The sequence below is a fragment of the Grus americana genome, chromosome 2 (genome assembly GCF_028858705.1).
Source record: "Grus americana isolate bGruAme1 chromosome 2, bGruAme1.mat, whole genome shotgun sequence".
In the NCBI taxonomy this organism is placed as follows: Eukaryota; Metazoa; Chordata; class Aves; order Gruiformes; family Gruidae; genus Grus; species Grus americana.
Window position 1 is genome coordinate 47,735,831 of NC_072853.1, and position 13,343 is coordinate 47,749,173.

General features: G+C 48.9%; 1 protein-coding gene across 5 annotated transcripts in view; it reads left to right on the plus strand.

Moving 5' to 3' along the window:
* The first annotated feature begins 2,056 nt into the window (after window positions 1-2,056).
* Window positions 2,057-13,343, plus strand: part of KLHL14 (kelch like family member 14) — a 63,306-nt gene continuing 52,019 nt past the window's right edge. Inside the window, exons 1-2 of one of the 5 annotated variants that reach the window (XM_054818256.1) lie at window positions 2,057-2,861; window positions 4,464-5,446. In XM_054818256.1, the coding sequence (XP_054674231.1) occupies window positions 4,509-5,446 (938 nt within the window). In that variant the 5' untranslated portion in view covers window positions 2,057-2,861; window positions 4,464-4,508. Of the gene's footprint in view, window positions 2,862-3,337; window positions 3,479-3,658; window positions 3,780-3,940; window positions 4,001-4,195; window positions 5,447-13,343 lie in introns of those variants that run through there. The other 4 variants (XM_054818258.1, XM_054818257.1, XM_054818255.1 and 1 more) reach the window with 4 other exon arrangements.

Sequence of the window (13,343 nt, forward strand, 5' to 3'; positions counted from 1 at the left end):
GGTATTTTTTCCTGACAGCTGCTGCCTAAGAGAGGAACTTTAATTTTCTACTTTGCAGATATAATGTGTAAAATTTTGAAAAGCATCCAAGTTGAGTCAGAAACTTTGAAGTCTCCCTTCAAAAGTGCTCAAGCCCATTTAGAAAATACCATGCCCAGGACTTTTGGAAATATTTGTCCAATGTATTTCATAAGGGACCACAAATCATATACATAACTAAGACTGAACTTTATTTCAACTTGAGTTAGTGTAGCAAAGTTAAATAAAAATTAACCAGGTCTTTTCACTAATGGGCAAAACATACCAGTATGCTAGTCCCAGAAACTTGCTACACATTGGTACAGACCTATTTTGGCAGCTTAGGATGGTATATGAGTGTGTGACACATCACTCAGTGAGAACTGATACAAAACCCTATAGGAATTACTTACAGCCACTACAGCAGTAAAGTTCAGCAGCACAAGTATGACATAAAAATTGTTCTTCCCATCTACTACAGTTGGGAGACAACTCGCATCACTGAAGACACCAGCTACTACCGAAATGGAGGCATCTTTTAATTCATGTTTCTCTTCACCTGAACAGGGTCAAAATCTGGGTGGCCAACAGGGTACAGCTGGGAGGAAGGGGAGGCACAACAGGAGCAAAACAAAGAAAACGGTTTTAGAAGCAGCATGTGATGTTGTCATTCTTTTGGGAAGAATACCATGCCTTAAAAACACCAGCTGCCTAATTTCTCTTGGAAATTTCTTGCAGAAATAATAGGCGTCCAAGGAAGGAGGAAGAGAGCTATCTGGTGAAAAAAAAGAGAAAGGTATGTATGGCAGAACTTCTATTTAAGGTTAGCAGAAAATAAATAAGCGCAAAAACTGCCTTGATGCCTTTCAGTTCCACTCCTTTGCATTTGTGAGCAGTCTGACTCCAACTCTGTAAATGCATTGGCATCCTTGGCCAAGTCAAAGAGAAAGACCATGAGACCTGGCATTCAAAGTCCCACTCCTGGTGTGTATTTTAATTAATGGGAGCCTGAGTATTATCTGGGAAAGGGGATGGGGCTCATGGCTTTCACACCAGGTAAAACTTTCTGTAAGTGCTGGCTCCAGTCTCCTTTCATGTGCATTTCATTCAAGGGCATACATTCCACCTTTTTTTTCTTTTCCTTTTTTTTTTTTTTTTTGACAATTGGAGGTTTGACAACAGAGGAACAGAGCTATAAATGTGAGGGTGCAATATATCATGAGATAAAGTGTGGAAAACATGTCCTCTACCAAAATGCCCCTTGGTGGAAAGAAAAAGCCCCAAATGCCTACAATGACAATTGCCTCTGCTTGTTACAACTATAAAGGAGCAAAAACCAAAACAAAGCCCCAATGCATGGGCTGTGTTGTGCACGTTTCTAGGGTATCAGCTCTGGCAGAAAGTTGAAAGGTTATGTTTGTGAAATAGCAGCTGCTTTCCTGCCATTTGATTCAGGCTTCTGCATTGCAAAGTCTCGAAACTGAAAGACAAATCTGACAATATGCTAATCTTCCAATAAAAAAAAGTGACTTCTGAACCCTTATCTGTTGAAGAGCTGACAGTGAAGTTCAGAGACGGTTGTCTAACCAGACAAAACGATAGAGAAAATATGCCTTCAAACAAGATCATAAATCTTGAACAGTGCAGGGGAACAAATGTAAAGGGAACGTTTTACCACTAACACCATTTAGTAGCCTCACTTTCTTTCTCTCCCCTCCACCCCTCCAGCCTCATCATACTTGCAAGGAAGGAGGATGTATCCTTTCAAAGCAATAATATAAATACAAGGGGGTGGGGGGTGGGGGTGACAATATATTGGGTACTGAAATCAGACATTATTTCCATCACATCTGGGGCTGCGGGGGGAGAGCAGAGACACAAAACAAATACTGTGCAACCTGAATACAACAGACTTACCCCCCCCAGCAACACACACACACTCGCACACAAAAAGTTTGCATATTGCATAGGGCGCTTTAAGATCATAAATCTATGCATGAGAAAGATGTAGTGGAAATTTTTGGGGGGATTAGAGTTTATTTTTGTCATCTCTGTGAGACAGCTACTCATTCATCCAGATCACAGCTAAGAAAAAAGCTGGTCACAGAAATTAGCAGTTTCAGCTCAGCAGCAAAGTCGCCAGCCTGTGAAGGCAGAGAGAAATTGACTAATTAGCAATGCGCACTAAAACTTGACGGTTCTTTATAGAGAGAGAGAAGAGAGAGGGAGAGCGAGAGGGAGGGAGGCAGAGAGGAGGGGGGGGCTCGCTTTTTCCCCTTCTTTCTTCCAAAGATGTTTGAAATCGCAGTCATTTACGCTCGACAATTTTTACAATAGCCTTGAGCCATAATTTTGCGAGTCTCTCCAGCATCCATCCCCCTGTATGGTCTCTCTCCACTGGCCATGCACGACCGTTTCTCTCCCCAACCGTGGATTTCCTATTACTCTCGTTACGACTCACTGAGCCCCAGGCCCAAGGATAATGATGTGTTGTTTCTTGGTAGCATAATTTGTCACACGTACATTTTTTCTTCTTCTTCTCTTGCAGAAAGCTCTGCGCTCTCTCTCTCTCTCTCTCTTTCTCTCTCTCTCCTTCTCTCTCTCTCGTACATTTTCTTGCTGTTGCTAATTCATGGTGATCAAATGATGTACGACAAAATAAATTGTAAAGAGTGACTGCTCCGAGTTGGGAACCAGAAGGTTTTTTTCTTTCTTTCTTTTCTCTCCCCCCTTTTTTTTTTTTTTTTGGAAGGAGCGAGCAAACCTTTAAAAAGGAAGGACAATTGATTTTTTTGGGGGGGAGCTTAAGTGAACCTTTACTTTGGCAGCTGGTTGTGGAGCAGGTAAGTTTCTGGCCTTGTGTCTAACCGTCTCTGTGCATTTTCTTGTGTCTCCTGATTTGTTTGTTGTTGGGGGAGAGGAAAGGGGTGTCTGTGTGTGCGGGTGTGTGTGCTGGAAGTGTGTGCGGGGGGGGGGGCAGTTGTGTAACGAACGCGTTTGCGGAATAAACTCCGATTGCAAGAAATGGGCAAAACGAGAAAGAAAGAAGGGGAGGGAGAAAGAGGAGGAGTGTATGTGTGTATATATATGTGTGTGTGCATGTATGTATGTGTCTGTGTGCGGTGGGGAGGGGGGGATTGACCGGGTCCACTTAAAGGGAGAGGCTCCCGGTGGTTTCTGTAGCCGGCGGCGGGGCGCGGAGCGGGGCTGAGCGGCGCCGGGGCACGGGAAGCGGCTGGAGGGAGCCCCTCGCTGTGCCGATAAATGGGGCGGGGGGGTTGAAGGGAGGCAGAGGAAGCTCAGCGCTGGCGAGGAGCGACAGAGCGCGCAGCAATGGCAGGAGCAGGTCTCGGCGGGATCCCGCTGAGGAGGAGGAGGAGGAGGAGGAAGAGCGGCGGCGGCGGCGCTCCGTGGGGCGGGATGCGGCCAGCGCGGGTCGGTGGCTGCGCAGCCCCCGCAGGTGCGGCCGCAGCTCAGGGCTGCCCCGCCGACCCCCCCTCCTCGGGCCGGGCACGGGGCCGGGGCAGGGGGGTTGCGGCGGGGCCCGGCCGGACCGAGGGGCCGCCGGGCAGGGCCCTGCTACCCGCCGCCCCCTCCCGCCTCCCCCGTCCTTCCCCCAACTTGAACTTCACGTAGTTACCGGAGTTACGGCAGCGGCGCCGTCGGCTGCGAGGAGAAGCGAGCCGGGCAGGACAGCAGCGGGCGGCCCCTCGCCGGGCCCGGGGCTGCCGGTCCCCTCCACGCCCCCCCGGTCCTCCACGGTGCGAAGTATTGCAACCCCCCGTGCTGGGGCGGAGAAGCGGGGGGGCTCAACTTGGGTGCCGGCAAGCGCCGGGGCCCCCGCCCCGGGCACGCCGACCCCCGGCCCCGGGGACGAAACGGGTCGCGGCGCCGCCGAGTTGCCAAAGCGACCGGAGGGGGCCGGGGGCTGGCGGCGGGCAGGGCGGCAGGGCTGCTCGCCTTCCCGGCAGAGTTTCAGTCGGTAGTTTTTTTGGGCACCGCGGAGTTTGCGGGGCGGGGGGGGGCACGACTTATTTTGTATGTGTTTTGATTGCTTGGGTGGTTGGTGGGGGGTTTTTTTCGGGGGGTGGCTCAGCTTTGAAAACGTCCCCGGCTTCCTCGCTCCTCCCCTGGAGAGCAGCCCAGTTTGCCCCGAGGAGGGAGGAGAAAGGGGTGGAGAGGTGTGTGGGGGGGAAAGGCCAAAAAAAAAAAAAAATCTCCTCCAGCCCTCCCAAGCTGCGGCTCCTCCGAGCGAGCCCGTCCGTGCCCGGGGCGGGGGGGCGGCTCGGCGGGCAGAGGGGAGCCCGTCCCCCGGCCGCTCCCCCCCGCCACCCGTGCGCACACGGCCGGGATGCGCCCTCCGGGCCTCTAAAGCTTTGTGTGTTTATTGTTGTGTCGTCCCGTGTGTCCCCCCACCCCGCTCTCCTCCCCACCCCTCTGCCCAGGTTGGAGGAGGGTTTAAAAGGCAGGTGTGTCGGAGGCCGCTCGCCATGTCCAGATCCGGGGACAGGACATCCACCTTCGACCCCAGCCACAGCGACAACCTGCTGCACGGCCTCAACCTGCTGTGGAGGAAGCAGCTCTTCTGCGACGTGACCCTGACGGCCCAGGGCCAGCAGTTCCACTGCCACAAGGCCGTGCTGGCCTCCTGCTCCCAGTACTTCCGATCCCTCTTCTCCAGCGGCGGCGGGAGCGGCGGGCACCCCCACGCCCTGGGGCTGGGGCCCGGCGCCCAAGACGGGCTGGGGGGCCCGCCGAAGGAGCCGCCGCCGCCGCAGCCTCAGGAGGAGCCCGGCACCCCGTCCTCCTCCCCGGAGGACAAGCTGCTGGCCAGCCCGCGGGCCATCAACAACCTGGTGTTGCAGGGCTGCTCGTCCATCGGGCTGCGGCTGGTGCTGGAGTACCTGTACACGGCCAACGTGACCCTCTCGCTGGACACGGTGGAGGAGGTGCTGTCGGTCAGCAAGATCCTGCACATCCCGCAGGTCACCAAGCTGTGCGTGCAGTTCCTCAACGACCAGATCTCGGTGCAGAACTACAAGCAGGTGTGCAAGATCGCCGCCCTGCACGGCCTGGAGGAGACCAAGAAGCTGGCCAACAAGTACCTGGTGGAGGACGTGCTGCTGCTCAACTTCGAGGAGATGCGCGCCCTGCTCGACTCGCTGCCCCCCCCCGTCGAGTCGGAGCTGGCGCTCTTCCAGATGTCCGTGCTCTGGCTGGAGCACGACCGGGAAACCCGCATGCAGTACGCCCCAGACCTGATGAAGCGCCTCCGCTTCGCCCTCATCCCGGCACCGGAGCTGGTGGAGCGGGTCCAGTCGGTGGATTTCATGCGCACCGACCCCGTCTGCCAGAAGCTGCTGCTGGACGCCATGAACTACCACCTGATGCCCTTCAGGCAGCACTGTCGGCAGAGCCTGGCCAGCAGGTGAGGGGGACGGGGAGGGGGGGGGAAGCTTCCCTCACAGGCGCCCCCTCGGCGGCTTCTGGCTGCGGGAGGTTGCGGGGGAGCGGGGAGTCCCCGCAGGGCGCGGGGCCGAGGCGGCGGCGGGCAGGGACCGCGCGGGGGCCGGGCCGGGCGCCCTCCGGCGGGGCAGGGGGCAGCGCGGCGGCTGCGGCCGGGCCGGGCGGTGGGAGCCCGCCCGCGGCGGCGGCTGAAGGGCGGCGGCGGGGCCGAGCTGCCCGCCCCCCAGCACCGCCAAACTTTCCGTCCCCTCCCCCCAGCCCGGCGGGGCCGCTGCGGCCGGGGGCGGAGGGTGGCCGTCGGCGCCCCGCAGCGCCCCTCCGGCCGCCCGCCCTTCGGCGCGGGGGGAGGCCGCTGTGCGGAGAGCCGGCCTGGGCAGGAGCGGGGCAGGACCCCCGGCAGGGCAGCGGCGGAGGCGGAGGCCGCGTCCGAGGGCGGGAAGCGGCCTCGGAGGCGGCCGGCGGGGCGAGCGGCCGCGGGTGCCTCCCGCGGCGTGGGTCCCTCGGCTGCCCGCCCGGGGACACCGTGCCCGCCCCGCTCCCCGGCCTCCCGGCGTGCTGGCGGCGGTCGCAGCTCCCGCAGCCGTCGTGCCTGCTCCGTGGGGCTAACGTGTGAATGCGAAGCTTCTCCGCGCGTGTGGGAGCCCGCGCCTTGGGAACCTGTTGTAATTATTTGTTATAGGCCATATTTTTTTTTTTTCCCCCAGTGCTACTCCTTAACAAGGAGTTGCATCTGCGGGGTGTCCTACATCTAATTAATTATTTTCGTCAATAACCGTGTTACTCGTGCACACCTGGTCTTGCTGATGTTTGGGTGATGTCTGTATTGTGCATGGAAACTTGTGACTTTATAGTCCTTACATCTATGACATGTCAGTTATTTTCAGTTAATAAGGTAATGAATCATGATGTCAAAGATTGACAATATGAGGTTGGTGTTAGGAACTGAAAGCACAGCATGTAGTTTAATGAGCAGTAAATATACCCGAAATGAAGGGGATATTTATTTTTGTCCTTTTAAAATATGTTTATACTTCATTTCATTCAAAAATGGAAAGAAAATACCATCTTCCAAGTACAGTGGCACGGTAGCGCAGAAATCAAAGCACACTTTGTATTATTCAGCTTTTTAACTAATAGGTGGGTGTTTTTAATGACTTAGCAGCAGCAAGAAAAACTAGTACATTATTATATGTTTTAGATAATATGCTCTGTTAGCATTAATGCAGAGGATTCTTCCTATCTTCATGTAATAGGTACCCTGATGATTTAACTTTGAAAATGCTGTGTCTTCTTTTATTATCTCTGGCTAGCTCGCTCTGCTAGTGTTTTGTCGTGCTTATCACCTTGCTGTCTAACCGATTCTCGCTCCGAAATCCTACAGTAAAAAACCAAATGCCAGCATTTTGCAGTGTAAAGTATTTTTGAGATGCCACTGTAGTAGCTGGTGCGTACCCTTTGCATTTCAGTATTCAAAACTGTTGACTTTCAAAAATGCAAAACCCACCACCTCCTTCTCAGTGGAGATTCTGCACGCTGCCGGGGGGCATGCCGGGGCTCGTGTCCTGGTGGATTGCTGAGATACCAGCCGGCTTGGTTCAGTGAAGATACCTTCCAGCTTCACTGGTCCATGTCATTTGAAGGATATGTAGTGGTGTTCTGACCACTGAATGCTTACAAGTGTCATGGATGCTGCAAGAATCTGATACTCCTGGTGCTGGGAGCTGGCTTTGCCTGTAAGCGGGAGTGTACACAAAAGGATCGCACTTTAAGTAGACCTAGATTAGATTCTGAGTTGTGCTTACTTAATGACTTATGGGGCACTCCAGATACCACAAATGCCACGGGTTTTGTTTGTAATAGGTCTGTGCATCTGTGCAGACAGTGGTATTTCAGAGACCCTTAACTGTAGTGGGTGAAAACGTACCGTCACCTTCTCGACTTTAACGCGTGCTTAATGACAGCATGGTAACTGGCTTCTCTTGATTGGGTTCTTCGGTGGCCATGAAATCGGAGCAAAAACATTTATATTTCTCTTAGTTATAAGCAGGCATTAGAACTTACTCAAAATATTAAAATGTTGGAGATGTTGAAATGCTCTGTGATACAGCGTACAGTTGGTATATTTTCGTTTTTGGTCTTGGATGATATTCCTGGGAATTCATAAAGGTCACGAAGGCCCGTCTTTGAATTTTAATAATTTTAAGATTTCATCAGGCTGCCTAAGTGTACAAATGCCTTCTTAAACATGAACGGAGAAACACAAGAAACATGCTCAAGACTATAGAGATTTCCAGACTTGTCCTTCCTGTTACCCATAGTTTCTCTAAAGCTGCAATTTTGACAGGTAGACATTCATTCAGTAAAATTTTATTTTAAGAAAGAAAATCTGCAGAGTTTGTTAAGTTACTAATTTACAGAAGGACATCTTAAAAGTAGCTAACAGTTAAGTACGTGTGCAAATAGATAATAATTATTACACAGAAAAGGACTTTAAAACTTTGATTACCTTTTCTGTGAGCAATGGTGACCTTGGTAATTTGGGATTTAAAGTTTAATGAAAGGTCATTCACAAAACATTCTCATGTCTTTAGAAGGAGATTAACTGTTCCTCCAGTATGAGTTGGTGAGAAATACAAGCAGCACAGTGCCATAGCCACCTGCTTACTGTGTGTTGAAGAAATTAGGAGAATTGCACTCAGAACTTGCCAGTAACTTTTCTGCATTTTTAAAAACTTTTCTTTTTTTGTAACATGGTGCTTAAAAAAGTGTGTACACATACATACGTACCTATCCATATGCGCGCTACCACTTTGGAGTACGTAGGAATTGGGGCCACTTATAGTTCTTAAGCAAAATGAGTGTAATGGGAAGCTCTCAATACAGTGATTCTCCTCTGAAATGTAACTGTAAATATAGCACTAGTTGTTTCTTTAAGCTTATTCTTTATGTGGTAAATCACACGTGCCCGCTTTTCTGACAAACACAAGTTTTTGCTGATGTTAGGGCTGGAAGAAAGCTATTTGGGATCATAAGAGCCAGTCTGTGCGCTATGTGTGGAGTTATTTATCAAGTTTCTGCTACAAGTGCATATCCTGCAGCGCAAGTGATGCTGGGGCTCGTAGGCACCCAGTTGTATTTTGTGCTGCAGTGAAAAAGGCTGTCAGGGAGGGCAAATTTTTTTTTTTCATGAAATTTCCTGAGAGAAGGTAACACTTGAACACCCTCATGCATTTTTGTAAAATTATTTTTCAAAGTACAGCAACTAAATTATCATCTTTTAAAAAGTTGAGGAATGATGGTCCTGACTTGTGAACCTTGCCGTGCACTCGGAGGTTTAGGACTTCGCCGCGGGGATTGGGTGTTTTGGTCCTGGTCTGGCATTTGATCAGGTGCTCAACTCTAAGCAAAGTTAGTAATTCTGTTGACATTGATCTCCTTTTTCCAGGTTAATGCTGGAGCTTTCTGGCCGCTGCGATCCTCACCTACAGTAGGGCCTCAGCACACAAGCTGCTATTAAAGGCTCTTGAGGCACAGTCAGTTTTGACATCAGTAGGAAAAGTCCCAGGTGATTTCAGCATGGAGAGGGTTGGGCCCATTATGGTGACCCTGAACATTAGACCTCAATGACATTTTTCTGTCCCTGAGAGACACAGGTGACTGTGCTGTGTCATGTTTTCTGTAGTTCTGGGAAGAAAACGCATTTAGATAGAGGAATGTTCGTCTTCCCATTATTTATTTGACTCTCGGGACTTCACTAGAGTATTGAGTTGATTAAAATGTCTCTGTGCTTTATTGTGTAATATATTTATATAATACATGGTATGTGTTTTCAATTTTTGAAAAGTTCTAGGTTAGAGCATTATCATGTTGCTGGAAAGAATTTAACTTTTAAAGATGAGTGAGCTAGTGAGAATTATTGCTTCCGTGTTTACTTGCAACAACGAAAATGGTTAAAAACACGTCACTGCTATGAAATGCCTACCTTTTAACTTTAATTTTGCTTGTGCTAATGCACAATGTAGCTGTGGACAGAGAATGGAGCATTAAAAAACAAATATTTAAATTACGGGGCTTATTATTAAATGTTTTACCTAAATATTGTTGCCTTTTTATAGAACATTGCCGTGATTTTATGGTTTCGCTCGCTTGTAACTATTGACAATGACTTCTGTTCCAGGCAGACGTGGGAAGATAGCTGGGTGGGAAGAGGCAGCCCCTTACAGCCTGTGAGAAAATTTTTTGTCAGCTGCAGGACACACGGAGTTCCTCTTGACATCAACGGGTGTTTGGGCTGATCAGGATTTGCGGGCAGAGCAGCAGTTAGATGCCTATACAGCTGCATTAGGTACCTGACGGCAGAGGGGAGTGAGGAAAGTAAAGCTGGAAGACAGGGGAAAATGCAGGAAAAGAAAGGAATTGAGATACCCCAGGGGAGAAATAGGATGTAAGTAGTGGAAGGAAAGAAGTAAAAATGAGGGAGAAGGGTAGAGAAGAACAGTTTTGAAGGGAGAAAAGTGAAAGAATAGGATACCAGACAGGAAAGGAGACAAGCAAAACAAAAAAGACTCCAGCAAATAAAAAGGAGAGAGGGAATGAAACAAAAGGAAAACTAATTCTTGGCAGAAACAGCGTCTGTTGTCGATAAGAGCTGAGTATTTCAGTTTCTGGAAGAACCGTTTCAGATGCAGGGGAGGAAAAATGGATGGGGATCAACCAGGTGCCCTGAAATGGGAAGAGTTGTAGGCAGGAAATACGGAATTAAAGAGTAAAAGAGAGAGGACAGAAATAAAAAAGAGGTATAAGAAGGCTAAGCCTGACTGTGTTGTTTTCTGGGTTCAGCAAGGTCCCGGTACGTACAGACCCTGCTGTTTTCCTGTACTTTTGTTCCCTGGACTGCTAGACCTTGGGGAGCTTAGAAGTGCAAATTCTGGTCCCGCTGAAGTTAATTGTAGAGGTTTTTATTTTTCTCTAATTTCAGTGGGGATAGGATGTCATCCAGACTGTTCAGTGTTAGGTAATATTAGTGAAAGTGATAGCAAATTAAACAGTGACAGGTGATGAAGATGATAAGGCCAGCTTTCACTCAGTAGGAAGGTTGTCCAGCAATTAAATAATTTTCTTCTTGAATCCACTATTTGCCTACAAATCTCACAGACTGTAGTTCAATTTGATTTCTTTTTCTCCTAAGATTTCTGTAGGATCTCAGTAGGGCATGTTTGGTGATTATAAAAAAAATTGCTTTTTTTTTTTCACTAAAATACATTGTTGTGCATTCTAGTAACAGCCACCTGCCTGTCCCTTTGTGATCCTGAGACCAAGATTTGGATTTTTAACTAGTATTTGTACTCATGGTTAATTGCAAGTGAGAAATATTTCAGATCCCAAATTAACGTCAAGATAAAAACCATACCTTAAAATGCATGTGAATTATTAACATTTGTATTATAGTGTGAATGAAGTGAACGTGAGGCTCCGGTTTATTTTAGTGGGCTTCGGATCAGGTCTTATGTGCCTGAATTAATATCAGGAAATTGTTCCTGTGCCAGGACTCTCTCAGCTGAGCTGCAGAAGGGAGACTGACACATTAGAGGCTGCAGGGAAGTGAACCACAGACCTGTAGTCAGTTTAATCCTAGTTAGTCTCACCTACTTGCCTTACGTGCATTCATTTGCCTTTGGAGACAGGCTAGTGCTGAAGTGTTCAGTGGGGAGAGGTGGAGTATCCAAGAGGGAGGGAGGCCTGGAGGTTGGGTTACGGTCAGAGGCAGCACCATTGTCCTAAAAGGACTGCTGCGGGTCAGGACAGTCCTTGGGAGCCTTCTTAAAGACATGTGCATCCTGGCTGGTAAAATCCTTGAGAGCTGCGGTGGCATTGGTGATAGCCAGTTTCTTGGCCCAATTATAGTACTCATTAGGAGAAACATGATTTATAAAGGGTATTTAATGGTCTTTCTTACGGGCAACCATCTTTCCAACAGCTGTAGAGGAAGAAGGGGTGCCAAGTACCATATGAAGGTACTCCCCTTCCCCTGCCAGCCAGCGTCCCTGTCAGAGGTACTAGCCGGGGTAGTCTCCTTTGTAAACTGCCAGCCCCTCCTGATTTATGTCCTTAGGTGACACATAGTCCCAATACCTTCAGCTCCTTCCCCACCTCATTCCCTCTTTTGCTATGGATCTCTACTTCAAAGCCTTTTGAAACTCCAAACTACTCCTTTTCCCTCAGCAGTCTGCCTCTTAGGCTCCTCCTTGCTCCCATGCCACGCTGCCAGATACAGCTTTTCCCCAGATCCAACCTACCTGAGCTTCACCTCTGCCTGTCCCTTCTCTCAAATCCTCTGCTACCATGGACCCCTCAGTGCCCCTTCCACTGGGCTCCCTACCTCACACACACCGAAGCCGACAGCTCCAGACCTCTCAGCTTGGACCTCCAGAGGCTGCTGCAGCCGGATGGGCTGTGCTGCTCCTCGGCTTTCTGTCACCCTGTCCCTTTTAGCACTTGAAGCAGCTTCAAGTACCTGCATCTGTGTTTCCAAACTCTTTTTCCAAGAGGAGAAATCTTTCACTGGATTTTAAGCTGCCTTGTTCTAGAGAGAAAATTAGTTAAGTTAAAAAAAATAATCTTACTAAGCCACTCAAGCTGAGGGCAAAGTGCCTGGGAAAATGGGAACTTCCTCCTGAAATGCTGTACTTCAGCAAAAATGCCCTTTTCCACCACCTGCAACAGTCTGTGCAACTCATGTACAAATCTACATGTCCCTAAAAGAATGGAGCTGTCTCCCATGAGGTCCTGTGCTGTTCTTGCCCATGCTTTGGCAACACAGTCCAGGACTGCCCTGACAGGGACAACATGAGTCACAGGTGGTGCAGAGCCTCCTAGATAAGGAACTTCGCTCTCAGGCAAGTCCTCCCAGTATGACTTATACTTAGTGTGTACCTTTTTTCAAATGGAGTGCTGTAGGATCATGGTGAGCATCTCACACACTTGCCTGCATGTTTTGTCTGGGGCTTTTCTGTTCTCTTCTCCTGATGTGCACCCCCTTCACATGGAGAGGGGACATGGAGAGAAGAGGGTCATGCAGACCCTGCCTGCATTTGGTCTTTGAAGGCACATTGTGGCCTGGGGTCACTACAGTTTGTCCGTATAGCAGAAGAATACGGAGGTTCTGAAACTGTAACTGCTGAGCAGTAAACGAACAGAGCTGCGATGGCGTAATTGCTTGGATTTGTACTTGAAGACAAAGTACAGTGAGTCTTGGGGGCAAGGGGAGTGAGGAGAGAAAACATAGAACACAAAATCAACAGAAAATAATTTGCAGGAAAAAAGCTTTGGTTCTATTAAACCCATGTTACAGAAAAAATCCTCATAATCTGTAAAACCACCGTTTTATCTTTTCAAACAGCTCCTATGTTTTAAAAATCAGAACAGTTCTCTAAATCAGAGCAAAGTTCGTCATTATCCTTTGCAAAGTATGGCCTGAAAAGGTTGAGCAGGGAAGTTAATAGGAATCCTGAATGAGAGTTTTGAGCTGGACTCCGCTGCTCTGTAAACACCTCTGTTGTTGATTTTGTTGAAACAGATCCTGTCCGGTATTACAGGTTTACCAAAGGACCATCTAAAGAAATTAAAGATTATGGGAAGTTGAAATTCATTAGCAGATACTTCCTGGCATCATTCTTCATATTTGCTGCCTTCCTGAAATTTTCTTTAAAGACTATCGTGCCTAGTACTTAGTAGTCAACACTTTTTGCTGTATTCTTGGAAAGCAGACAATAAACTTTGAGCAAATATTATCAGCTGCCAAGTTCAATGGAAACAGACGGTTTGCACTGAAGCTGGAAGTAAATAGAAGTTGATGCCAC